The sequence below is a fragment of the Callospermophilus lateralis genome, chromosome 5, assembly GCF_048772815.1.
Source record: "Callospermophilus lateralis isolate mCalLat2 chromosome 5, mCalLat2.hap1, whole genome shotgun sequence".
Taxonomy (NCBI): Eukaryota; Metazoa; Chordata; class Mammalia; order Rodentia; family Sciuridae; genus Callospermophilus; species Callospermophilus lateralis.
Genome location: NC_135309.1, coordinates 37016093 through 37043923, shown reverse-complemented (window position 1 = coordinate 37043923; position 27831 = coordinate 37016093). Strand labels below are relative to the sequence as shown.

Here is a 27831-nt window from a genome sequence, read left to right as displayed (position 1 = left end):
GATTGAGGGTAAGGACTTGGAAGACGCTGACTAGCTCTGCCTTGTCCTTTCATGGTTAAATGTCCTTTGGAAAGCTTCGATACCTCTTAAATGCTGGGGGCATCATAATCTCTCTCTGTCCATTCCAAATGTTTCCAGTATTGTTAGGAGAATACAAGCCCCACCAGGGCAGGAACCTTGTTTGTTTGGATGACCCTGCTATTCTCGGGGAATGGAATCTGGGAAACAGCTGGCACACTGTGGAGCCAAATATTTCTGTAAATGAAGGAGCAGTGTGATGTTAAAACGTTTCGCAAACACCAAGGTCGAACCCTTAGGGTACCAGAGCTTTCTTTAAAGAGCAGATCATAGCCGCTTCTACCACGCAAGAAGCGTGCGCCCAGGTCCTTCGGGATTCTACTCCAGAAAGTAGGCCGGGGCGGGCAGGGTTGGTGTGTCCTTATTCTCAGTAGGAACCCGACTTGGAGGAAAGTGCACACCAGAGGTGCGGAAGACGACCTCAAGCGAGGCTACGCGGGACTAGAAGTGAGGCAGGGCCGAAATTGGAAGAAGAGGCCAAGCCTCGGCCCAACCATCGCCCCTGACAAGGTGTGTGCCGAGGACAGGTGTGTGCTGGGGGAGTCAGGTACGCGGCGCGGCACTTCCCTGGCAGGTACACTCTCTTTCGCCTACGAGTGACCCAATTACAAGGTGCAGGCAGCGCCCAGAGGGGGTGGCAGTCACTCCAACTGGGCTGCGACGTATCACCCGTTCCTGTCCCAAAAGATGCACTAATCCTATGCAATTCCAGCGCTGTTGGATTACGGAAGAGTCACAGGGTCGCAATTCTAGTTTCCGTTACCAGGCTGCCAAGCCCCAGGTAAAGCGCTAGGGATTGTTACCCAACCTGCTTCCCAAGGGAGCAGGTCTCAGAAAGTCAGGGTCCTCCACCAAAACTGCGCTTGCGCGGGACCAGCGACGGCGCCTCACGAGGTTTAGAGCTCGCGGATTAGCCGGGTTGGCCGTTTCGAGCACTGCGCTTGCTCGAACTCTGTTCTTCCCCTCCCCCATAACCCCTCCTTTCTGGGGGACCACGCCCCAAAAGCGAAGGCGCTTCAGTCACCAGCCCACTACAGTGCGCCTGCGCCTTGGCCCCAGTGTGCGCCCCGGCCCCAGCCGTGCGTCGGACCACGGCCGGCTCTGCAGTTGCGCAGCTCGTCTCCGGGCCCGTTTCCCCTCCATTCCCTGCCGCCTCCTGACGCCGGCGTGACGTCACCACGCCGGGCGGCCGCCATTACAGAGAGTCGAGCTCCGGAGCCAAGGCGATCGGAGAAGGAGACGCAGCGGCCGGTGGCCGAGTACTGCGGAGAGAGCTATCGGGCCAGCGCCCAGCAGCTGCCAGGGGCCACAGAAGTACCCCGGGAATCGGCGGCGGCGTGTGCGTGTGGCCCGTGTGCGGGCGGCGGCGCGGGAGTAGCGCGGAGCGGCAGTCAGTTCGGGCGGGTGGCATCATGGACGAGAAGGTGTTCACGAAGGAACTGGACCAGTGGATCGAGCAGCTGAACGAGTGCAAGCAGCTGTCCGAGTCCCAGGTTAAGAGCCTCTGCGAGAAGGTGGGTTGCTCTTGTTATGAGGGACCCGCCGCGGGCCGGGCAGCCAAGGAGAAGGCTGTGGGGAGGGTGCAATATGGCGGAGTCGCGGGCTAGGCCCCCCGAGCCTCGACGACCGGCGCCGGGCCGGGCCGGCGGCGGCTCCCCGGCGACCCGGCGCCCCCTGCCTCCCGTGCGGGGATTGGTTGTTGCCGCCGCCTAAAATGGCGCCGTTCACCCGACTCCGGGGCTTTGGAGCCTCGGGTCTGTGCCGGGCATAGTGGCAAGGGGGATCCGAGACCTGGAGGGTCAGGGACGGGGGCGGGTTGAGATCTCTGTGAAATGAAGCCTGTCGTCGGACGCCGGGATAGGGCCCGGTCCACCGCGGTGAGGTGGGTGAGAGGCATTTCATTAGTGCTCAGGCCTAATTCTCGGGTCAACGCTAACGCGAGGATCCCCCAAACATAAACTTATAGGCCAGATTTCAGGATCTATGTAAAGGTCACACAGCTTTAGTCCTGTCCTTGGTGGTTTGTATAATGCCCACCAAGCAAGTCTGCAGAGACCTGTTTAAAGGGCGTCTTTAAAAATCAGAAGAATTCGGTAACCTAATTTCAGCGAAGGTCACGGTGGTAGTTACAAGGGAATAGTATAACTTTATTTTTCATAGTTGGAAGAAATGGAGAATACGGTGAGTCATACTACATAAGGAGCTTTTGGATTGGAAATCAAATGCCAGTTTAATCTGATTTATATGCTGACTCAAATTGGGTAGTGTGAAACCCTTCTCTAAGCTTAACATACTTGGCATTTTGCCATTTATTTTTAGAATGAGCAACAACAAATTGGAAGAGCGTCAAAATTGGTATTCTCGCTCTTTGTTGAAAAAGTTACTTGATTTTATTTTTCTGGCTACCAGTAGTAGTTACTGGATTCCGGACTTTGTGCTTAATGTTTAAATGATGTCTCACAGATGTTGAAAATGGATTGTTGTGGTCCACTTAATAACACTGAAGTATTTTCTATTACCTGATTCCGCTTTGTTTTTCCTTAGGGGTTGGGGAAACAGCCTGTTGGCTATCGGCTATGTTGTATTTTTAAAGTTTTGTAACTCTTTTCTAAAGTATGTAGAATGTTCATTTCCACTATGAACGTTTTAACTTTCCTTTTCACAATTAAATTTGTAGCAGTTCATTTTAGTATAGAATTGTGGGATGCTGTATTTTGTATTAATGGAAGAGTTTTTGGAGAGCTATTCGTGCTGACTCGCTTGTGTTTGAGTTGAAAATTAGGATCATAGGTTTGATGTGTATGTTCATACTTTTCCAAAAGCTGTGCTAAGAACAATTAGAAATTAAGTTTAATTTAGATTTATTTATTCCAAGCCTGGTCAAAACTCCACCACTAGTTGATGAAGTGGCACATCTCTTGGAATTGAATTTTAATTCTAGCAATGCATTATGTCTCCTATTTCTTTACCTTTCTTTCTCTCACAGGAGGTTGGTATTTAGAAGTTTAGAAATAGGCCTTTAAAAATTACTAAGTGTATATTGTCAGGTCTTAATTTTTAGTTACTATAAATGATGGTTTTACTGACTTTTGGGGTTCAGTACTTATAAAGTTTTTAGTCTATAGTTAATTTAGGTGACTAATTATTTGTGAAGAAAACATTAGAGGGGAATAATGATGTCATTCGAAGGCCAGTCACCAGATGACTAGTGAGTTCTGAACATTAGTCCACATGAATAACTGACCGGCTTTGGGGCAACCACCTCACTTAGTTCTTGTTTTATTGTCTGTAAAATAGTTAAAATACATTTGGAGATCACTTTTAATCTCCTGAGATATGTTTTTGTTTTAAATTAATATTTTGTGCTTAAATATCGAAATCTATTGAATATTCAGGATCACATACTTTTATGATGGACACGAAAAGCAGTGAATAATCTTGCGTATTTTCAAGAAGCTTTGAATCTGGTTTGAAAAACTTAGCATGGTGTGGATATAAGTAGGAGGCGAACCATGGAAATATAGTGTTTGCTTGGAGATTTATTATAGAGATCACATTGGATGCTGAGGTGGAGAGGCTGAAGCTTAATGAAATCAGTGTTATTTTCCATTTCTTTGTAAAACTAAGATGTAGTGAGGCTAATCAGCTATCTTCATTGCTCACTCAGAGTGTATAGATTTTAGTTCTGAGAGCCAAAAGAGTAAAAATAATAATTGAAGCTAGGTGTTAACCTAAGAGGTAACCATGGAATAGGTCCTTTTTTTTGATACCATCACACAGCCTTTTTAATATTTTTAACTCATAAGTATGCCAACTTTTGGAACTATATTAACTTCCCAAACCAAGTTAATTTGAAGACTGCTTTTTAGGTATATGGGGTGCATGCTTGATGTCATTCATACAAGTTCTAGTAAAACAAGTTTTCATGGTGAATATTTGAATAAGCCAGTTGGCATCTCTGGGTGAAAACCACATGTACTCTGATGTAATTGTCTTCTAAATAGTAATTTTGAAAATACTGAGTTAAAGTTTTTCATTAGTATATAAGTAGGTTTTTTTAAAAGATACTTTATAGACAAGGGCCAACATTATTGACTAGCTAAATATTTCAGATGTGATTAAGGTTTATATTTATTGTATGTACAGTGTATCTTTTCATTTTAGGGGATCCTAATTTGTTTTAAAATTTGGTGTGTGAGTGCAGTTTTGTCTTGGATACAGTTCTGTAGTCAGTAGCCTAACTACATCTGTGTAATTGACTAACTATACTCAACAGGTTTTATTATATGAGGTCAGTAGTGACTTAACTTAGGTATGATTTTTTTACTTTAACTTCGAGCTTTCAAACACGTGGAGAATGTTGTTTGATAGCTAGTTTCTCCCCAGTGGAATTCTTCACCTAAGTTTGCATTTTCCTTTGCTCTACAAGCACTATAAATAAAATGCAGTCATTATGACTTCATTTACTTTTACATTGTTATATGAAATGAGTAATGTACTTGTGTGAATGTGTTTGTTTAATTTAAAAGGCTGTTGGGCACATTTCCATAGAAATGATTTGAAAAAAAATGAAAAAAGAAGCAGTTTGAATATTGAGAACAAACAGGTGGGAGAAGCATGTTACATAATATTATTTTCATCATACTTTCATGTACAATTTTTATTCTATAATACATATAGACAAATGCTCAGAAAAATAAAATGACTTATTATATAGGGGCTAAAGCTGAGATTGCCTGGGTTTATGGATTCTAATCCTAATGTTCTAGTGTTGCTTTATAGATCCTCTTCTCTTCTGTGGGGTAGTGTTAACGAAGGATGCAGCCATGCCTGATGGTGCACGCCTATCTGTAATCCCAGTGACTTGGGAGGCTGAGGCAGGAGGGTGGCAAGTTTGAGGGCAGCCATAGCAATTTAGTAAGACCCTGTCTCAAAAAATTGTAAGGTGGTGGGGGGTGGAAGGTTGATAGTGGAGGTTTTAGGGGTACCGGTGAATCTGCCCAAACCGAATTGTGAATCAACAATTTTGTAAAATGAAGCATTATTATTATTATTATTTAATATCTTGAAAGCATCTATTCATGTCATATACTGTTGTCTTACTTTATCCTGGAAACAGTAGTTATTCATCCATTTTGTATGTGGCTAACTACATTTGCCTCATTCAAATAAGAGTAGTGAGATGAAAACCCTAGGTCATTGTCTGTGACTTGTCTGAAATTATGACCCAGAAATTGAGTTGTAAAATATTCTTATAAAATGTAACTGACTATAAAAGTCAGTCATTGCGGCTTATGAAATGCCCTTTTTTTCATCCTTAGCTTCTACAGTCAGATATGTGTATATTTGTTTCATGATCTGTCAATGTGAAATTGAAATGCAGTTTTGTATTAGCTTAATGGAGGAAACAAACCAGTTCTATTCCCATATACAGGTATCAGTCCTTCTGTTTTTTCTATCCAAGGCTAAAAGTTCTGTGTCTTCAGAAATGGGATATAAGGTGAAACTCATACTTCAGAAAGAATGATGAGTTTTCCTAGAGGAGTAAATGGAATAATATATCTCAGTCTTGGTGTTCTTCTGTTTTTTGTATTCTTTGTGATGCTGGGGATTTTAACCCAAGGGTGCTTTTTCACTGAGCTACACCCCCCACCCTTTTTAGTCTTTTTTGTTTGTTTGTTTGTATGTGGTGCTGAGGATCGACCCCAGGATCTCACACAGGCAAGGCGAGGGCTCCACCGCTGAGCCTCAACCCCAGCCCTCCTTTTTAGTCTTATTTTGAGACAGTCTTGCTAAGTTGCTGTGGCTGGCCTCAAATTTGCAACATTCCTGAGTAGCTGGGATTACAGGCATGCAGGTGGTGCCTGGTTGGTGTTTTCCTATTTTATGGCAGAAAATGTTTTCCCTATCTCATTGTAAATTAAGTGTGTCAGAGTTTATTCTTTGTTTTATTTGGAGGTAAAAACCAGGAGACGCTGAATTTGGGTGGAGATGGTGGTGAGTTCTTTTTTGAGAGTGTTGAGAGAATTAAGTTGGACAAGAAAATATTCTTTTCTTTCTACTTTGACCCGTTTCTCTTAATTCAACTTCCCCCCCTTATTCATGTTTTTCATTTTCATTCTTGTCTGGAAAAGTCCTCTTATACCTAAAAAAGATCTGAATTGGACTGGGACTAGAAACAGGAAGATTTTTGTTAAATAACTATTTTGGTTTAGCAGAATAGGCTGAAGAAGGGAGAGGTTTTTAGCTGTCAGTTAATGACTTGGGAGGTGGGGTCTGAAAGAATATAGAGAACAGTCTGGGATTAACTGCTTAATTTATGCACAACACATTATTGTCTGTATGTTTTAGTATTATGGATTGTGATTTGGAATGGATGAAAAAGGAGAGATGTGTATGTATCTAAATCTAAAGGAGCTGGCCAGTTGCTCCTATACTCACTGTTCTCACCTCTGCCTTAGTCATTGTAGTTACTATTACAGATGGTAACTTTTTTTAATATTTATTTTTTTAGTTGTAGTTGGACACAACACCTTTATTTCACTTGTTTATTTTTTTATGTGGTGCTGAGGATTGAACCCGTGGTCTCGCACGTACGAGGCAAGCGCTCTACTGCTGAGCCACAACCCCAGCCCCAATGGTAACATTTTTTGAAAAGAATTCTTATGTTCATTGAGTTTATTATTTCACAGATGATAGTTCTTACCTTTGTGATGCTGGGACAGAAAGACTATTGCAAATCTTTGTTCTAATTTCCCCCTAGGGGACAAAACAGAATTTGTTCACCTGCTACATAAAGTGTTGTTCACAGATTATTGATTGTCATTGGTACTATTAGCTGTATGAGTGTACATTTATTTTTGGAATTCATTCAACCAGTATTAATCCGTCATGTGCATCAGTATCATTATTTAGTTTTGTCTGTATAGCATTATCTTATTGCAGTGCACAGGGATTTGTTTGATTTTTGCTCTGATTAATAGCAAAGTTTCCTGACTTTGTAATTAACCTTTTTTGGGGGGGGGGGCTGTGCCTGGGGATCAGACTCAGGACCTTGCTCATGCTTCACCTTTCACTGAGCTGCATTCCAAACCCTTTTTCATTTTGAAATAGGATCTCACTAAATTGCCCAGCTGGTCTTAACTTTCATCTTCTGCCCCAGCCTCCCACGTAGGTGGGATTACAGGCATGCTCTATTATGTCAGTTTGTAATTAATTCTTGATAGAAAATATTTTAGAATGTTTCTGCTAATGGTGATCAGTAATTGATTTCACTACCAGCTGTCATTTGTACACTAGCAGTAATACCTACTCTATTTATGTGAGGTGACTTTGACTTAATAAAGACTTCCAACTAGGTGTGGTGGTACATACCTGTAACCCCAGCAGTTTGGGTGGCTGAGGCAAGAGGATCACAGGTTCAAGGCCAGCTTCAATGATTTAGGACGACTCTTAGCAATTTAGTGGGATGTTGTCTCAAAAAATGGAAAGGACTAAGGATATTGCTCAGTGGTAAAGCACCACTGAGTTCATTTTGCAGTACCAAACAAATAGATAAACAAATAAATAAAACAGGCTTCAAATGTGCTGGGGCCATAGCTCAGTGGTAGAGTGCTTTCTTAGCAAACATTGAGTTCCTGGTTCCATATTTCCAGCACTGAAAAACAAACAAAACAAAACAAAAAATACTCTAGGTTGGTGTAGAATTTTAATGTTAGCCTGCATTAAAAACTATGCAGGCTAAATCATATTTTTACAGATGAGGAAAGAAATCAAGACCCAGAGTGGTTAAATCTTATTTACTTGGATTATTGTGAAAATGTTTAAATAATTACACATGTAGTGACATTTTTAATTTATTCCCTGTATGCAGAAATGATTTGAAATGCTTAATACGTACATACATATAAGTTGGTTGGTAATGAGTGAGGTCATCCTATTGCACAAGATATATGGCTTTAAAGAAAATGGTTGTTACTTTTGGTTAGAAGCTAACGTGATTATATGAAGGATACAGACAACACATAATTTTGGAATTAGAATCATCCTTTATTCCTGATGTTTTCCTATTTAAAGTTAGACCTTAACCTATGAGGCCAAGTAGAAAGAAGTAGTTCCTAGAACATTACACAGGAATATATACACATATGTATATTTCTCTCTTTCTTTTATTTATTTATTTATTTTTGGTAGTACTGGAGATTGCAGGGCCTCAAGCATGCTAGGTAAGCACTTTATCACTGAGCTGTATCTCTAACCCTTTTTATTTTTATTTTGAGACACAGTCTCACTGAGTTGCCCAGGATGACTTCAATCTTGGCAATACTCTTGCCTCAGCCTCCCAAGTAGTTGGGATTACAGGGATGTGCCACCTTGCCTGGTTTATACTATTAAAGTGTAACTATACAAATTTTAATCAAAGAGGATTAAAATATTTCATAAAATGTTAGAGGCATCTGTTTAATGAAAGTAGTGTGGAGAAAGTTTTTATAGTTGAAAGTAATTAAGATTCATTTGCCTCTGGGACTAGCAGTTTGTCCAACTTTATGTACCACCCACAACTCAAATCTAGTCTTATATACTAATTTATCACAAACCTCAATTGTTTTTACATTTATGAAAATAACATTATCAAAGGAGTGTACCTTTTATCTTCCATAAAAGCTATATGAAAACTAGTGCAGTGGCCCATGCCTATAATCCCAGCGGCTTGGGAGACTGAGACTAGGAAGATTGCGAGTTCAAGTCAGCCTCAACAATAATGAAGCGCTAAGGAACTCATTGAGATCCTGTCCCTAAGTAAAATACAAAATAAGGCTGGGGATGTGCCTCAGTGATAAAATACTTGCCTAGTATGTGTGGGCACTGGGTTCGATTCTGAGCACTGCATATAAATAAATTAATTTTTTAAAAAGGTCCATCAACATCTAAACTTTTTTTTTTTTTTAAGCCATATGGGCTCAGGATGTGGCTCAAGTGGTAGCGCACTTGCCTGGCATGTATGAGGCACTGGGATTGATCCTCAGCACCACAATAAGAAAAGAAAGATATTGTGTCTACCTAAAACTAAAATAAAAAAGATTTTAAAAAGCTATATGAAGCAAAATGAAATTCTTGGATATTGAAAAAAATGTTATTTTTGACTGAGAGTTTTACTTTTTTAAAGAAGTCTTTAAATGACTTCAAAATTGAAAAGCAAAGCAAAACTCAAAAATTAATTGCATTTTTTTCCAGCTTAGCTTCTCTATATCTTGTATTGGTAGATGTGTATTAAGAAATATCCAGTTTATTTGAACTAGAATTTCAATAAACATTAGAATTAATCAGATTTTTTAAAAATGTTTTTTGTTGCCTATGGATCTTTATTTACTTATTTATGGTGCTGAGAATCAAACCCAGTGTCTCACACATGCTAGGCAAGCACTCTTCCAGTGAACTACAACCCCAGCCCAGAATTAATCAGATTTTTAATAGTACAATGACTTTTTTAAAAAATGAGGATTCCTTTGTCAAATAATACTATTAGTATTACTAAGATTGTGAAGAGCTAATTTGTGTTGACTTTGAGTTTGATCCCAGAGAAGACACAAGACCAGCATTGGCTTCTTCTTTACTTAAAAAGGATTGCTGTTTGGTGTATTCTTATATATATAATGACCTTTTCACCAAGGGCAGAATTTGTAATACAAAAAATGAATTTCTTTAGTTAAGCACAGGTCATTAATTATCTGATGAGCCTAAACACATTTTCCTTAATATAGACCTTGAGATTCTTCTGTTTGACTTATATAGAACTTGCTTTTGTAGGAGTACTTTTTATTATTTATTTATTTTAAGCTGGCCACATTTAGTAAATATCTTTAAGAAAGTGCTTCTAGTTATATCCCTTTCAAGTAGTTGACACCAAAAATGAATATTAAGTCTGGGCACACTGGCACACGCCTGTAATCCCAGCAGCTCCAGAAGTGGTAGGAAGATCTTAAGTTCAAAGCCAGCCAGCAAGGCCCTGTGTCTAAGTAAAATACCAAAAATGGGTTGGGGGTGTTGCTCAGTGGTTAGTGCCTCTGGGTTCAATCCTCTCCTTGATTAAGTGATTTTTTTGTTGTTTCAGATACAACTCCTTGTTTAATTATTCACTATTTAAAATGTATATGATAAAGGTATCTACTGTACCCAAGTGTATAGATGAGAAGAACATTTATGGTGCAGACTCCTAATTACTATGTGTGATTGTTTTTGAGACTAACAAAAATATTGCTGGAGATCCTGATGAAGGTATTGAATATTTGCCCTTGGGTGTTCCCTGGAGTGATAGCCAGTGTTTTGTTAAACAAAGCCACTTGCTGCTCTCCTATGGCCTTGCTGTAGAATGGCATGATCTGATTTGCCAAGTCCTGATGTTTTGAAGGAGAAGAGCTATTACTTTACTCTCATATTTTCTGTGAGAAAGCACAATGTCATTGTGTTTTAAATGTTATTCAGATTTAAAGAATTGATATAAGAAGCTAAAGTAGTTGTCATGTAATCCTAGATTAAAGTATAAAACAAAAACTATTAAAAAATGGCAAGAAGGTGGTTGGGGATACAGCTTAGTGATAGAGTACTTGCCTAGAATGTGTGAGGTTCTGGGGTTCAGTGCCTAGTACTGCAGAAGAAAAAAATAAAGGGAGAAGAAAATAGCAAGGTTGTGGATTTTCTTTTTAACACTTATAGAAGAAAAATCACAAAGTGAAAATGGACATGGAGATTTGGGGGCTGTATATTTAAAAATAAGAGAAACAATGTCAATAAGTTAATTAAAATAACAAGTTAAAACATAGTTTGTATGAATAAACAAGAACATTATCTGCTACTTTTTTTTTCCTGCCTCTGGATTTATTAGTACAAATAACACAGGAGGACACTAGTCCCCTGTACACAGGGGCTCCAGGGTCACACCAATCCTTCTGTCCTCACATTCACAGAGAGAGGCTTTCACTGTGGACCTGGGCACCCTTGAGAGGAGGAGCTGGAGCTGCAGCCTGAGTCTTGGCGTGGGCTTGGGCTTTGGCCTTGCCTTCAACCCTTGGCCATGTGGGCATGAGCACACTTCCCAAGCTTGGGGCAGGCAAGGAAGGCCTCTTGGGCTTCATCTCCTTGGGCTTTACCAGGACCTTGATAACCTCGGCAGGTGCATTAGGGACCTTGGCATTGTTTGCTGCATCTTTTTCAGGCCTTTCTTGTTGTGCTTCTTGGCAAAACACATATTTCTCAGGAACTTGGGGTTTATTCCCTTAAGAGATTCATATCTTTGTGATCAGGGTTTCTTGATGCCATTTCTGTGCCATTTTCAGGACTGATTGTCCATGTTGTGGTTCTTGGACTTGGCCAAGTCTGCACTGTAAGCCACAGATCGGTTGAGACCAGAAGAGGAAGAACCAGAGTCTACTTAATGATTAGATGCTCAAAGAACACTGGTGGACAATTTGTTGAGGAGAAATAACATATAGTAAATAAACATGGAATGAAAAAGTTGAACCCAGAAGTAAAAAATTGCCTATTAAACCAGTGAGATGACATTTTATATGTGAGAATGGGTGCATTCTTTCTATTACTGTGTAACAATTTGGCATAATCCAATTTTGTAATGCCTGTGAACAACAAACAGATTTTACTATTTTGCTGTGTGGTCCCACAATTGAAAATTTCCTGAAGAGAAATTAAAATAAACAATAAAGATATATAGATCTTCAGGGGGGTGTTACATAGTAGTTTTAAATGATCATGACAATGTCACATGAAATTAAGTTTATGAATACAAAATGGGACATCGGTCTGTCTTTTTTTTTAAAGAGGTCTTTGTGAGTACAAACAGCAAGTTCTAAGAAAGAGTAGTTTTTGTTGGTAGGAATAGACAGATAGCCATGTATTACAGGTTCACAACTGAAAAATGAACCATAACCCAACATTTTAATGTTTTTCAGTCTTTTATTCAAAGGATTTTTGTCACAGTTGTAATTATTTTGTGCTTTTAAATGTTTACTTGATTGAATATAGAAATACATAATGTGCAGCTTTTTTTCCGAATAGGTTAATGAGTCTGTTGTTGTTAGTTCCATGTTTTTTTCTCTTTTAATAAATTATCTTCCTTTAAAAATCTTGGCATAGATGATCTGTGAGGTCTAGTTTAAGCCTACCTTCATTTTATGATATGGTGTTTTAGGATGGCCCATAATAAAAAATGTCCAGGTGACTAGGGTTATAGCTTAGTTGGTATAGTGCTTACCGTGCATGCACAAGGCCCTGGGTTCAATCCCCTCTACCGTTAAAAAAAAAAAAAGAAGAAGAAGAATCAATTGTTTACTGTATAGGTGATTGTTTTATATGGGCTAGAAATAATTTTGAGATGTCTGAATCCAAACCAGAATGCTGAGAGGATTTTGATAATAAACTAATACCCTCACAGATTGCTTTCAAGTTAGTCTCCACAAATTCTTCGGATTCTAGGACACCGAAAAAATTTTAACTTCCGACAATTACTTGTAATAAGATTCTATTAATAGAGTAGCCTATTTCCAGTTTTAACCTTGTTCTAGGAAGTTTATATATCAAATCTCTCTTTTTTAAATTCATTTATTTTAGTTCTGTGCCATTTGAATTTCAGAAGGGGTTTTGCTGAATCAAATCGATCTGGCACTGATTACATTATTTTAAAAGACTTAATCCTTTTCCTCAAATGTTAATTATATCAGCTGACAAATTTGAAAGCCTTGCAAAAAAATGTTTTTAGGAGAAGCAAAAAAATTTAGTATGCATGTGTTTTGTTTTTCTTCTGCTTCGTACCATAATTCAATTGCCATGATCCTTTAAATACAGAAGTCAAAATGTTAGTGAAAAAAATAGTTATTTAAACACACCAAGTCTCTAATGTTAATTAAATTACCATAAGAAACCTGCTTCTGGGGCTAGAGCTGTAGCTCAGTGGTAAAGTGCTTGCCTCGAGTGTGTGAGGCACTGGGTTTGATCCTCAGTACCATAATAAATATTTTTTTAAAAAAGAAACCTGCTTCTCTTTTGAGTATTGAACTAGCGAATTGAGATTATGTAGCCATCTTTGAAGCTAATGATTGATGAGGGCCTGGAAGCTCTAGGGTGACCCCTAGAGAGGTTCTTCAGGCCTGACTTCTGGGTATAACACAGCTTTCCTCAAACATTTCTCTTTTTTTTTTTTTTTTTTTCTTTTCTAATATTTTCCTGAATGTAAAATAATCTTTAGTGTAGAGATCTTCAGCTTTTAATGTTCTAGCATTCCAAATAGTATATTTTGGTCAGTAATTATGTAAAAATAATTATGTTAAAGTTGGTAAATTGAGACAAAAACCTAAAAAGCATATTTTCAAGCGCTCCCCCCACCTTGCAGTACTGGGGATTGAACCCAGGACCTCACACATGCTAGCACTCTACAGCTGGTTCCTAGCCCTTCATTTTTTTTGTTAAAGTATTTTTTTTTTTAGTAGTTGCCTTGATGATTACATTTGATATATTAGTATTTACTCCAATAGTTATTATGAATTCTTTTCTGTGAAATTTGGTAGGAGGGACAGAAAGAACTTTGGTTGGCTTTCCCCGATTTAGAAGTTGAAGTTTTCACTTAATGATTGTAGTGTCCTTTCCATTTGGGAAGATGAATTGATAGTGTAAACATTGAAAATACGAACTACTAAATTACACCAGTAAGTCCACTTCATAGTGTTTTAGGAAATATGTTGCATATGTCTACAAGGAAGCAAATTACTAGGATATACATTGCTGTATTTTTACACATATCACTCCTCCAATTGTAATCTGTCAGGGATTATTCTGCATCCACTAAGGAATTAAAAGGTCTTTAAGTGTGTGTTATGAACTCTGAGATGTATTTTCAGAAATGCAGGCTGTTGAACAGTGTTCTAATTTTAAAACAGGGGGAAACTATTATGTTTCTCACAGGCATACAGTTCATATGTAAACATTTTTAACAAGGTTTGAAAGAACAGACACTAAACTGCCATTGATGGTTTCCTTGCCCTAGGGAAGTAGGAGTTCTGGAATGGAGCTCAAGGTCATTCTGTTTCAGCTGAGTCAATTTTTTCTTTGACAAGAAAATTTTTTCTTTGCACAATTTGAATGTTTATCATTGTGATTTGCCTAAATTGACATAAAAAAAAAGTAGCATTTAGGCTTAATTTTTCTTTCACAAAAATTAAGGAATTTTTCGACAGTCCTGAATACAACTTTTTAACCATTCATTTTAAATAATAGCCTTTTAGGTAATCAAGTGTGTAAAAGTATATTTTGAAATTTAGCTTCTGATAGAATTAAGTATGAAAGTTACATGTTGTTGAGACTTACATGGTATATGACTATTAGTCTTTGTTTTTAAAACGTTTGAATAATTTTTTCAGTCTTCTCTGAGGTAGGATCTGTTATTTTATTCTCAGCTATTTGCATTAGTATTTGCCAGGTGCTATTAAAAACATTAGGCATGTGTTAATAATACCAGAAGACTTAATAATGGATTATATCTACTGAGCAGCTAGCTGCTTTTTAGTAATGATAAATCAACAAAGATAGGAATTATCCTAGAAATTTCCCAAAATATAGTAAGACAGTAGATTAGCTGTATTTCTTAATAATGTTTTGAAATGAGTTGTTTTTTTTTTTTTTTAATTTGTTCTAATTAGTGGACATGACAGTGGAGTATACTTTGAAATGATTTTTTTCCTAAACTTCCTAAAAAATGTTGGATCAAATTATTGTTTGGGGGGTGTTAGTGGTTGTTGAGAATCTGGTAATAGGTGCCTCAAAATGTTTGAAGAATAGAAAACTGTGGTTCAAAAACCTGGTTGTACCTATAAAAGTACCAGCACCTGAAGAGACACTTAAAAAATTGTTTGGGTCCCTCTTTCAAAGAATTCAATTTAATTGGGGAAGGAAAACCTGGGGATTGGGATGTTTAATGTGCAACTAAGGTTGCACACCACTGTCTTAAACTTATTGTCCTTTGTTGTGTTCCTAAATGTAATGAGCATTTGGCTCATTAGCAACAATTTTTTTTTTATTGCATTTTGTTATTCTAGCTAATTTAAAAGCGGTTTTCCTCAGTTAACCTCTTTTCCTTCATGACATTACATAGTCTGTACTTTTTTGCTTGGTTACTTGTAGCCTTTCTTTCCCTGCAGTAGGAGTAATCTGCTTGTACATTACAGAACTTCAGTGGCCAGTACAGGGCTTGGCACATGTTGTCATTCCGATGATTGAGCAAATTATTGTCTTCCAGTGTTTGTAGCATATAATAAGTGATCGGTAAATGTTTATTGAATAAATAAATAATACGTGGATTTCTACTGTGTGAAATGTTTGCCATTAAAAGTAATGTTTGAATTTGTGATTTTTCTTCCTTTTTTTTTTTTTTTTTAATTTACAGTTGTAGATGGACAGCATACCTTTATTCGTTTATTTTTTTACATGGTGCTAAGGATCAAACCCAGTGCCTCACACATGGCTAGGCAAATGCTCTGCCATGGGCTATAGCTTCAGTCCCCTGAATTTGTGATTTTATGGGGGAATGTATATGCCACCAAATGATTTTCTAAAAGCAACATAAAAAGCCTGTACATTGAAAAACTATTCATTGTAAAAGAACATTATATTTGGGTATAAAGAAATATGCTAAAAGACCAAATTTTAATGTCTTCCAAAAATTAGAAGAAATAAAGCCTGACCAAGTAACCCTCTTACAGCCTGAAATCCCCAGAGTGGCAGCATTATAGTTGGTCTTTTGTGGCAGCTAATGGTCTCAGTAGTCTTTAGTTAGATGGCAATTTGATAGGCTTAATAACTCCTGATATTGATAAGAGTGGGGCTATGTATGTACCATGCTACACATTTTTTTCTCCTAGATATCAGGGGTGAGATAGCCAATGAATGGAATCTAGCCGTATCTTATTTTAATGGGATTATACATGTCTGCAGTTTCTTCTTACCAAGTTTGCCTATTTGGGTACATCAAGTGTGAGTAAATGTATCTTCATTAATGTTGTTTAAAGCCAAATGATTGCTTCATTTTGTTCTTTACCCTCTGTAGGCTAAAGAAATCCTGACAAAAGAATCCAACGTGCAAGAGGTTCGATGTCCAGTCACTGTCTGTGGAGATGTACATGGGCAATTTCATGATCTCATGGAACTGTTTAGAATTGGTGGCAAATCACCAGATACAAATTACTTGTTTATGGGAGATTATGTTGACAGAGGATATTATTCAGTTGAAACAGTCACACTGCTTGTAGCTCTTAAGGTAATTTCAGTTCTATGTTTTGGGCCTTTTAAACTAGGTTAAGACAGTCCTGTTGTTCGCATGATTTGTGATTTTTCTCCTTATGAATGTTAAGTTTTAGAAGAAAATTCCATATTTAGGAATGCAAATAATTTGGACTTTAGAATTATAATTATAGGTGCCTACATTCTGACTAAGGATGGCACAGAATAAAAACAAAAGAGAATATCTTAATCAGCTTATTTGAAAAATGTTAGGATTGGTGAGATAGGAATTTTAGTTTAGTACATTGATTATGGAGAGGTAGTATAATGATAAACATAACAAGTGTTGGAGTATTTATATTCTCTGACAGTAATCCTATAAGGAAGAATTTCAAGAGGAAAAGAGCATTATTCTTATAAACATTACAGCATTATCTTTATCAGAAAATATTGATCTAAATATCTCAACAGTGAGTGGATACTTAAATTCCAGTTTGCTGCTGTTAGCATGACAAAATCTAGAATATTAGAAATGATCATTTCCTGTAATCCCAGCTACTTGGAACAAGGCCCTAAGCAATTTAGTGAGACCCTGTCTCAGAATAGAAAGGGCTAGGATGTGGTTCAGTGTCAAAATGCCTCAGGTTCAATCTCCAGTAACCAATCCCAAACCCCATATGCGTGTGGGTGCCCATACCCACACTGGTTTTAGCTTTGTGAGATATACAGGTGAAGATTTGAAGGTGAAATACAAAATGGTATACTTTGGAGGTAGAATACTTCTTTCTGTTTTCCCTTTTTTTTAAATTAGAGATTGATCCCGGGAGTGCTTAACCATCCAGCCACATTCCCAGCCCTTTTTATTTTAATATAGGAGCTCGCAAAGTTGCTGAAGCTGGCTTTGAAACTTGTGACCCTCTTTCCTCAGCCTCCCTAGATGCTGGAATTACAGGCATGCGCCATGCCACCTAGCTAGGGAAGCTAAATAGGGTATTTTTAAAAAAATATTCTTTGAATTTACTTTTTTGGGGAAGAAGTGCCCCCCGCTAGCTTTCTTAGGCAACAGTTATTTTTATTATTAAAGAATATTCAGAATGATAAAATGGCTGTTTTAGAGATGTGATTTCAGCAAGAGTCAGAATTTAATTTTAGGTGATTAATATTTGAATTGTGTAAAACGGTCCAGAACTTTATTGTTGGTCATTATGTTCTGCATTTTAAAAATGAAAGTGTTGGATTAGATGGAGGAACTGTTCTGCTGTGACTCCAGGTGCTATAAAAGAAACTATCTAGCTACTACCATATACGTATCAATCCCAGCATGCAAAAAAGCAAATATACTACCTTTAAGAATTCATGCAGGAGGGTGAATGAATATGTCTGCTTAAATTTCATATGTTGAAGTCCTAACCCCTATACCTCAGAATGTGACTATATTTGGAACTATAGCCTTTACAGATGTAATTAAGGTAAAATGAAAAGAGATTAAGGCACAGATAAGGGGAGAGGATGGAAAGACATGGATAACATGTCTATATAAATCAGGGAGAGGCCTTCAAAAGAAATAAACTCTGTTTACACCTTGATCTTGGACTACAGCCTCCAGAACTATGCAGAAATAAGTTTCTGTTGTTTAAATATTTAGTCCATGGTATTTTGTCATGGTAGCCTTGGAAATTGAATATTGTTGGAAAGGATGACCCTTTCAGCAAATGGATCATAGGCTTAAAATGCAAAACTTCTAGAATGAAACTTAGGAAAAAATCTTTGTGATACTGGTTATATTAGAAGATTTGTTAACAGAAACATCCATCACAAATAGAAAAATTTGGCTTCATCATAATTGACCTTTTTATTCTTAAAAGACTTTGGAGAAGAAAAAGTATGTGTATTTGAATTTTCAGATGTTTATTTATTTATTGGTGCTGGAATTGAACTCGGGCTTAATGCATACTAAACACAGGCTTTACCACTGGGCTACACCCTCAGGATCAAAATTAAAAAAAAAAAAACCTCTTAATAATAAAACATAATTTTAAAATGGGAAAAACATTTGAGTAGATATTTCATCCAGATATTTCATCCAAGAAGATATGTTGGTCAGGAAGCATATGAAAAGAAGCTTTAACATTATTAGTCATCAAGGGAATGCAGCTAAAGTCAAAGTGAGATAACCCTTTACATCCATTAGAATGACCTTATGCTTTGCTGGTGGGAATGTGAAATGGTCCAGCTACTGATCTGTGCTACAATGTGGATAAGCCTCAAAAATATTTCAAGTAATATTTAGCACAAAATACTATGTTATTGTATTAATCTATTTCTAAGTAATTTCTAGAAGAGGCAGTCTCAAGAGCCAGAAAGTAAATTAGCGGTTGCCAGGAAGTGAGAATAGGAGTGGGAGTGAGGAGTGACTGCAAACAGGCACAAGGGTCTTTTGTGGGTGATGATTATTATTGCAAAACTATAAATTTACTAAAAATTATTGAACTGAAAAATCATGAATGAGGTTTTATATCATGATTATGCTTGATATAATAAAGTCAGTAATAAAGGGAGTTTGATTTTATTTATTTATTTAAATTTAATTTTTATTCATTTAACTTATTTGGTACTTGGGATTGAACCCAGGAGCATTTTACCACTAAGCCACATCCTCAGTCCTTCTTATATTTCAAGATAGTCTTGCGAAGTTGATGAGGCTGGCCTGGAACTTGCAACGGTTCTCCTGCCTTAGCCTCCCAGGTTCCTGGGATTACAGTGTGTGCTGCACTGCACGTGGCTCCCATGGGCATTTAAAAATGTTCATCCGGGCTGGGGATGTGGCTCAAGCATTCGATCCTCAGCACCACATACAAAAAAGAGAGAATTTTTTTTTTTAATTTTTTATTTTTTGGCGTACACATCATCTTTTTTTATTTGTGGTGCTGAGGATCGAACCCGGGCCTCACGCATGCCAGGCGAGCACTTGAGCCGCATCCCCAGCCCCTCTCTCTCTCTGTCTAAAAAAAAAAAAAAATGTTCATCATGGATTTGTGATTTCATTTCACTGTAATCGGGGGATATGTGCTGTTTTTTTCAGTATAATTGGAACTCTGAATTATCATTTGAATTTTCAAAGAGTTTTTGATGTTTTCCATTTTATTGTTTTAGGTTCGTTACCGGGAACGCATCACCATTCTTCGGGGGAATCACGAGAGCAGGCAGATTACACAAGTTTATGGTTTCTATGATGAGTGTTTAAGAAAATATGGAAATGCAAATGTTTGGAAATATTTTACAGATCTTTTTGACTATCTTCCTCTCACTGCCTTGGTGGATGGGCAGGTTTGTGCACTCATATTGCTAATTATTCTTAGGGACCTCCTTCCTTAATGTTTATGTGCCTTTAATTTTTTTTCCATCCTCACATCCTTTTTAGGGATTTTATTTTTTTCAAATATTAATAGCATTCACTTAAAACTTTTAAAAATGCTCTCTTTGTATCAGGCTCTTTGTATGAGGTGGGATAACAGGGATGGAAGACATAGACCATCCAGCCTGTTAGTCTGTTTTGGAAGAAGTCTAGGAGATGTATTGTACTTGGTACTGGTCCAGGTAGAGATGTACACAGAACTTACAAGTAAGAGAATTCTGAATATGAAGATACTATACTAGTCTCTGGCAAGGGATGGGAGAATTAGACATTTTCTTGAAGGAGTTGACTGAGGTAGATGAAGTAGTGATGGTTTATCAGGAAATAAAAAAGGTATTCAGTAGTTTAGTGTTGCCTGGAACAAAAATGGATCCTTCAGAGTTAAATCTCATTTAGGCAGAGCCCAGAAATATCAGTGAGGCCAGTGACAGGGTCTACTGCCTAAAGCTTAGTCCAGAATATTTATAGTTTGTTTAAATGAAGTTAACATATTAAACCAATCTTTCTTCAGATCTTCTGTCTACATGGTGGCCTCTCACCATCCATAGACACACTGGATCATATCAGAGCACTTGATCGTCTACAAGAAGTTCCCCATGAGGTAAGACTTTTATTTGGTAATAAATTCTTTCCAGAAAACTTTTTAGGGAGATGAGAAATTTAATTGTAATTGGTTCATTATATGTATTTATTCATTTAATTCTCAAAAACAATTTCACAAGGTGTAAGCACTCTTGTCAACCCCATTGTTCAGAAGCCAGGATACCTGCTAAAATAATAATAGCTGTGGGACTAGGCTTAAAAAGAACCTACTTCATTAAAAAATCTTTGCCTTACCCAGGCATAGTGGTGTGTACCTGTAATTCCAGTGACTCTGGAGGCTTGAGACAAGAGAATCCCTCATTCAAGGCCAGCCTGGGCAACCTATTGAGACCCTGATTGAAAACAAAAAGGCCTGGAAGTGTATTTCAGTGGTAGATTGCCTGCCCCCCTGAATTAATATGCAATACCTTACACACTAGCCAATACTGCCTAGTACTGAACTTTGCTTACTACAGGGAGATTAGGACATGTTGCTTTTAGGACCCTGTGATATCATCTGATCCTCATAAAGCTGGAAAACATGTCTCTTTTTTTTTAATATTTATTTTTTTAGTTGTAATTGGACACAATACCTTTATTTTTATGTGGTGCTGAGGATTAAACCCAGGGCCTCACACATGGTAGTCAAGCTCTGTACTGCTGAGCCACAACCCCAGCCCCTGGATGTTTTAACTGTAAAATCTATTACTGTTTTCAGCAAATCCCACTAAAATGTATGACTTAGTACTGTGCTGTTTCTGATGAATTACTCAAATTATGCATTTGCCATTTTTGTAAAGCTGTTTGTAATGTGAATATGCTTTTTAGGGTCCAATGTGTGACTTGCTGTGGTCAGATCCAGATGATCGCGGTGGTTGGGGTATATCTCCTCGAGGAGCTGGTTACACATTTGGACAAGATATTTCTGAGACATTTAATCATGCCAATGGCCTCACGTTGGTGTCTAGAGCTCACCAGCTGGTGATGGAGGTATGTTTTATTCTTGGAAACATGATTTGCTTTTTAGTAAACTAAAGAAAAAGGATATAGAAAAGAAGTGGCATTCACATTAATGCTTTAATGACAAAGTCCATGTATTTCTTCTGGTGAGTTTGCCATTATAGCCTGAATCTTTTCAGTAGATGTACATTAGAATTAAAATCAAACTTTTGATGATAATGAAATACATATTTAATACAATTTCACAAAATTCTTAATGGCAGGGAAATGAACTTGAGGTTTAAGGGTGGGAAAGTACAATGCTGGGAGGGATACATTTTATGATCCCATTTTTGTTTATTTCATATATTTAGCCTGTATATATATATATGTAGGAGAGAAGGAAGAAACAAATGTAAAGTGGTCCTTTAGATGGTAGGATTACAGGAGATTTGAATGAAAAAAATTGCACAGAACATTTAATTAGTATACTTTCAGGGTACTATTTAAATTAATACTAATGTATCTTTGTGATTATTATAATGAAATCTTACTTGGTTAAAGATAGGGAAAGAGCTTTGTGAACACAACTAAACACAAAAAGTGTCAGAAGTAGCTCATTTATTCAGGTGGGCTTTGTGAAGCTAAAAATTCCTAAGTGGATATCTCATTTGTACCTCCCTGGTAATTGATCGGCTTAGGGATCTTCACTTATGACTGAGGAACAAACAAGATTCTGGTGTCCAGGAGTAGGTATATTAATCAGCTTTTTGTCGCTGAAACAAAATACTCAACATAAGCTATTTGTGAAGTAGAGAGGTTTATTTTGCCCCATAGGTTTTGTCAGAGGGTGACACGTGGCAGGACCCTATGTCAAAGCAGATGGTAACCTCTCTAGCCAAGAAGCAGAGGAGACAGAGCATCTCTCCCCTGCCCCCACCCCCCATGACCTAAGGATCTTTTTCTAAGCTTTACCTTCTAATGGTTTCACTGCCTCCCAATAGCTGCCCCCTGGACACCACTTTTTTTTTTTTTTTTTTTTTTTTTTGAGAATTTTTTAAGTTTTATAATAAAATAATTTTGTAATTTGGGGAAAAGTGGGTATATTTGTGTTTTATAAGTTGTGCAAAATACAGAAAATTTTTATGTTGTTTAGAAAGAAAGTATTAATATTTCTTAAGCCTTTGTGCGGCGGCGGGGGAATGTCACATTTAGTTGTATAGGAAAGGAATAAGTAAACTTTAATTCCTTTCTTCTCCTTGTAGGGATATAACTGGTGCCATGATCGGAATGTAGTAACAATTTTCAGTGCTCCAAACTATTGTTATCGTTGTGGTAACCAAGCTGCAATCATGGAACTTGATGATACTCTAAAATATTCTTTGTAAGTATTTACACTTGAACATTTGGTTGTTATACCTGAATATTTAATTTTAATAGTGTTTATAAACTTAGCTAAGCCAGATTCCAACTTGGCAAGTCTCTGAAATGGACCAGTGATATGTTGAAACACATCAACAGAAGCCAACTCATCGTGCATAGATTCTAATATGAATTATTAGATTTTTGGACTTTTAAACCATGTTTTTGTTCTCTGGATGAGAGATCAGATACAGTATGTTAGATATTTTAAAATTTGCTTATTAGCCACCCACGCCTGTAATCCCAGTGGTTCTAGAGGCTAAGGCAAAAGGATTACCAGTTCAAAGCCAGCCTCACCAATATAGTGAGGCCCTAAGCAACACAGTGAGACCCTGTCTCTAAATAAAAATATAAAAAAGGGCTGGGGATGTGGCTCAGTTGTTAGCCTGGGTTCAGTCCCTGATACCAGTGCTTATTAACCAGATGTGCTTAAAGGAGCCTGTAGTTCTAGCTACTCAAGAGGCAGAGACAGGAGGATTGTGAGTTTGAAGCCTCCCTGGACAACATAACAAGTCCCTGTCTCTTTTATTTTTTTTTATTTAGTAGAACCCTTTCTTTTGACTCCCCCTTAATTACTCTTAAAACCCTTCTTTTCAAACAGTCTTAGAGGGACCCCATTGTGTAAAAGCATAACTTCTCTGACTAAAGTTGCTTTGGATTTTTCAAGGGGAGGACGATTAGAAAAGTAAATGCATGATTCAGCTGCAATTATGACTCTGTTTCATTAAGAGAAGTTAAACTTAGATAGGAAAGAAACGTGTAAATTTGACTACTGGAGTTCTTAATTTTGATTGTTCCCAAGACATTCATTGATTGATCATGCATCTTGTCTGGTTTTGCAGCTTGCAGTTTGATCCAGCACCTCGTAGAGGCGAACCACATGTTACTCGTCGTACCCCAGACTACTTCCTGTAATGAAATTTTAAACTTGTACAGTATTGCCATGAACCATATATTGACCTAATGGAAATGGGAAGAGCAACAGTAACTCCAAAGTGTCAGAAAATAGTTAACATTCAAAAAACTTGTTTTCACATGGACCAAAAGATGTGCCATATAAAAATACAAAGCCTCTTGTCATCAACAGCCGTGACCACTTTAGAATGAACCAGTTCATTGCATGCTGAAGCGACATTGTTGGTCAAGAAACCAGTTTCTGGCATAGCGCTATTTGTAGTTACTTTTGCTTTCTCTGAGAGACTGCAGATAATAAGATGTAAACATTAACACCTCGTGAATACAATTTAACTTCCATTTAGCTATAGCTTTACTCAGCATGACTGTAGATAAGGATAGCAGCAAACAATCATTGGAGCTTAATGAACATTTTTAAAAATAAGTACCAAGGCCTCCCCTCTACTTGTGAGTTTTGAAATCGTTTTGTTTATTTTCAGGGAAACCGTTTAATTTAATTGTATGATTTGTCTGCACTCAGTTTATTCCCTTCTCAAATCTCAGCCCCATGTTGTTCTTTGTTATTGTCAGAACCTGGTGAGTTGTTTTGAACAGAACTGTTTTTCCCCCTCCTGTAAGACGATGTTACTGCACAAGAGCACTGCAGTGTTTTTCATAATAAACTTGTGAACTAAGAACTGAGAAAGTCAAATTTTAATTGTATCTATGAACAAGACTGGTGCTGTTTATTTAAAAAGATTAATCAATTGATAAATTTTAGAATTTGTAGAATTCTAGGTAAAGAAAAATAAAAAAATCAAGGCCACTACATAATCTCTCTTGAACTCCTTGACATTCTTGACATGAATTTGAGGATTTATTTACATTGCATAGAGTAAATTTTGTCAGATTGCTGGTCTGCTCTTTACTTGTTTGCAAGAAAGGAAATATATGCTGCTTCAATAAGATCTGCTTGTAAAACTATATAATTTGTGAGTTAAGTTTTTAGGGTTTTATTTTAATAAGATGGCATGTTTTTAGGTAGAACTTAAATGATGTGTCTATTTAGCACTAAATAGATGTGCCATATAAATAGATGTGCTTCTGGTTATAAATATTATATTGCTATGTACATTACATGAATTCTTTAAATGATTGACAAATTGGTAAGTTCTTAACAATTTGTACATTATTTGTCAAGTCATGTTAAGAAAGCAGTGAGAACATTAGCCTGTGTTAAAGTCTGTAAGTGATAGTGAAGTGGAATGGAAAAATATTGTTGGATCATGGTTTAGTATTATGTGCATTGACCACAAGAGGTAAGTGGCACTTGAAGTGCCAGTGTTCAACATTTAATGAAAATTTCCCCTTTTTATCCTTTGAATGGAATTAGAAGCTAAAACAGTTCTCTGAGAACTAACATTTTATTTGATATTTTAAGCTACTGGGATAAACTTTAGGACACTTAATCATTACTTGTGGTGCAGTAAATAAATGTTTCCTTACTTTGTACTGTGTTGAATTTGGAAAAAAAGGGAAATGCTGTAATTTCTCTATAAAAAATATTCTGAGTTGTACATGGACACAAAGGGTAGTATATTTGGTATATGGAGTTAATTGTCCAGAGCAAAAAGCCCTTAATATTTCTGCATATTTCAATTTAATTTTTTTTTATAACAAATATTCTTTTTTTTTTTTTTTTTTACTTTATACCTTAACTGGATACGCAGCCCATCTATATGTAGTGGTTTTAATGCGATGCCCAAGTGATTTGGGACCAAGTAGCTGTTTCTCAGGTCCTATAAGAATTGACTCTACAGAAATACAAATCTTGTAGTTGATGTAGTACTGTTATCCAGGTACAGATTCTCTAAATCTTGTGATTAGCAGAATGGGGCTTGTGATAAAAATTGCTTGGTTTTAGGATAATTATTGAATTGAAGAGAATGACTAGGCTTTTCCTCTAAACTAGAAATGTTAGTACCTTACCAGCTAATGAAATTTGTGAAGAAAACATGTTGGTAAGTATGGTAATTTCCTATAAAAATTTTTAATTATGTTTGGATGGGAATCACTTCAGTTGGGTGATGTTGTCAATTTCTTATTTCTTTAGATTAGAAACAGATGAGAATAGGATTTTCATAACAAACTTTTAAAAAGCTGCTTGTATTCTAAGAACAAAGGCCTGTTGAGAAGACTTTTCTAAAAAAATGAATGAATGTTCTAGACTGGGGTTGTAACTAAGCAGCAGAGTGCTTACCTAGCATGCAAGAGGTCTTGTATTTGATCCCTGGCACTGCAAAACAAACTTTTAAATGAGTGTTGTAAGCACTCTGTACTAAGGGCTTGCAGCAGTTTGCTTTTGCAACTGAATAGATGTGCTTATATATTGGGTTGAGAGTTTTAAGCAAATGATTTTTTTTTTTACATTGGGTAATATTTTGTTTTCTAAACAGATAAAAACATAAAAATTGTACTTATTAATGGGGTACCATGTACTGTTTCAGTACATGTGTACATTATGGGATGTTTAAATTGGTTTTACTCTTTTTTTTTTTTAACTTATTTATTTAGTTTTCGGCGGACACAACATCTTCATTTGTATGTAGTGCTGAGGATTGAACCCAGCGATGTGCACACGCCAGGCGAGCGCGTTACCGCTTGAGCCACCTCCCCAGCCCATTGGTTTTACTCTTGATTCATAGTCCTAGATGTAGATCACCTATAAAAACTTACAGTATATAATTTTATATAAGAATATAATAATTCATATAAGTTCTATGTTATGATTTTGGGCCCATTCTAATGCACCTTTGTCAATTTCATTGAAGTACTTACAGAATTGAAAACTTGGGATTTAATGGATCAAGCATATCTGTCTCAAGCATTCATCATGTCTTTATGGTGAAAACTTTCAAAAACCTTTCTTGTAGATTTTTTTTATATGGGTGGTGTGTTATTATCCATAGTCTCCCTATTGTGCAATAGCACGTCAGAACTCTTTCCTCCTATCTTGTTCTTAGTGTCACTTAGTGTCAGCCTTTCCTCATCCTCCCCACCCCTATACAAATGAAAAAATCCCCTCCCCCCCCCAAAAAAAACTGCATTTTAAAAGTTAACTTAATAGGAAAGGGATAGGTATGTCTGTGGTTCTCAATCTTGATGCCTGTAGAGAGTCCTGATTTAAATTTTTTGGAGGAGTGCCCAGGTGAATCTAAATTTTATTTAGTGTTAAGCACCCACTGATTTTTCCCAACTACGAATTTAAGAAAACTGGATTTTATTGTAAATGGGTGGTAGTGGTTTACAGGTTTTCATAAATAACTAAGATAAACTATATAACTCAATTTGTTTTAGTAGTGACTTTTACTTGTCTGGTGTTAAGTGTTCCCTTTCAATCGTAAATGTTTCCCAGAAATGGGCCTACAGTTTCATAATTGAGATGAGTCTCTTCCCATGAACTTGTTTTTTCGCTAAAGCCTTAACTGTTCTCACACATTCCTTGATTATTTTCCTTCACAATTTCACCTGTACTCTAGTAAATAATTTTTATCAAGATTGTAGATTTATTTGGGCATTCCTGATGATCTCTATTTCAATTATAGTTTGAGGGTTTTTAAAAAATATTGAGTTGTACATGGACACTATTTATTTATTTATTTGGTGCTGGGGATTGAACCCAGTGCCTCATGTGTGTGAGGCAACGCTCTACCGCTGAGCTACAACCCTAGCCCTAGTGTGAGCTTTTATGTCTTAGGGCTATAAGTACACTTATTTCCGCTTTTTTTTTTTTTTTTTTTGGTATATATTTAATTAATTGCACAAGGGTTGCTGTCTAGACAAAAATGGTATGTTGCTATAGCACTGTTGGCTTGCAACTGTTACTATCCTGGAAATAGGTTAAAATTTATCAGTTGGAATATAAATTGGAAAGGAGGGTTACATTTGACTTTAAAAATTGAACATAAAAAGTGGGGATGTAGCTCAGTGGCAGAGCACTTAGCATGCTCAGGGCCCTAGGTTCAATCCCCACCTCGCACCTTTAAACAAAATGGTGGCTAATACAAAGATTAATGACAATTAAGTGTGGAATAGGCACAGATCCCAGTTCACTTTTGCAATCTATCATGTCTAGACCAGAATTCCTTACTCTGAGAGGTAGAAGAGGAAATAATCGATTGTGATACAATGCTGGAAAAAGGCCACACTTGTTTTTAATGACA

General features: G+C 37.1%; 1 protein-coding gene and 1 pseudogene across 3 annotated transcripts; one reads left to right on the top strand and one right to left on the bottom strand.

Moving 5' to 3' along the window:
• Positions 1-408: 408 nt before the first annotated feature.
• Ppp2ca (protein phosphatase 2 catalytic subunit alpha) lies at positions 409-24306 on the top strand. Of its 3 annotated transcripts, none has more exons than XM_076856480.2 (7): positions 409-588; positions 16184-16393; positions 19510-19683; positions 20283-20372; positions 21182-21343; positions 22558-22676; positions 23557-24306. In XM_076856480.2, the coding sequence occupies exons 2-7, from the start codon at positions 16277-16279 to the stop codon at positions 23627-23629; spliced, it is 735 nt and encodes a 244-aa protein (XP_076712595.1). In that variant the 5' UTR covers positions 409-588; positions 16184-16276; the 3' UTR covers positions 23630-24306. The 3 variants fall into 3 exon arrangements, with proteins under 3 accessions (XP_076712595.1, XP_076712593.1, XP_076712594.1); XM_076856478.1 differs by lacking the exon at positions 409-588 and adding an exon at positions 1153-1592; XM_076856479.1 differs by lacking the exon at positions 409-588 and adding an exon at positions 1889-1960.
• LOC143399963 (large ribosomal subunit protein eL29 pseudogene) lies at positions 11037-12917 on the bottom strand (annotated as a pseudogene).
• Positions 24307-27831: the final 3525 nt, after the last annotated feature.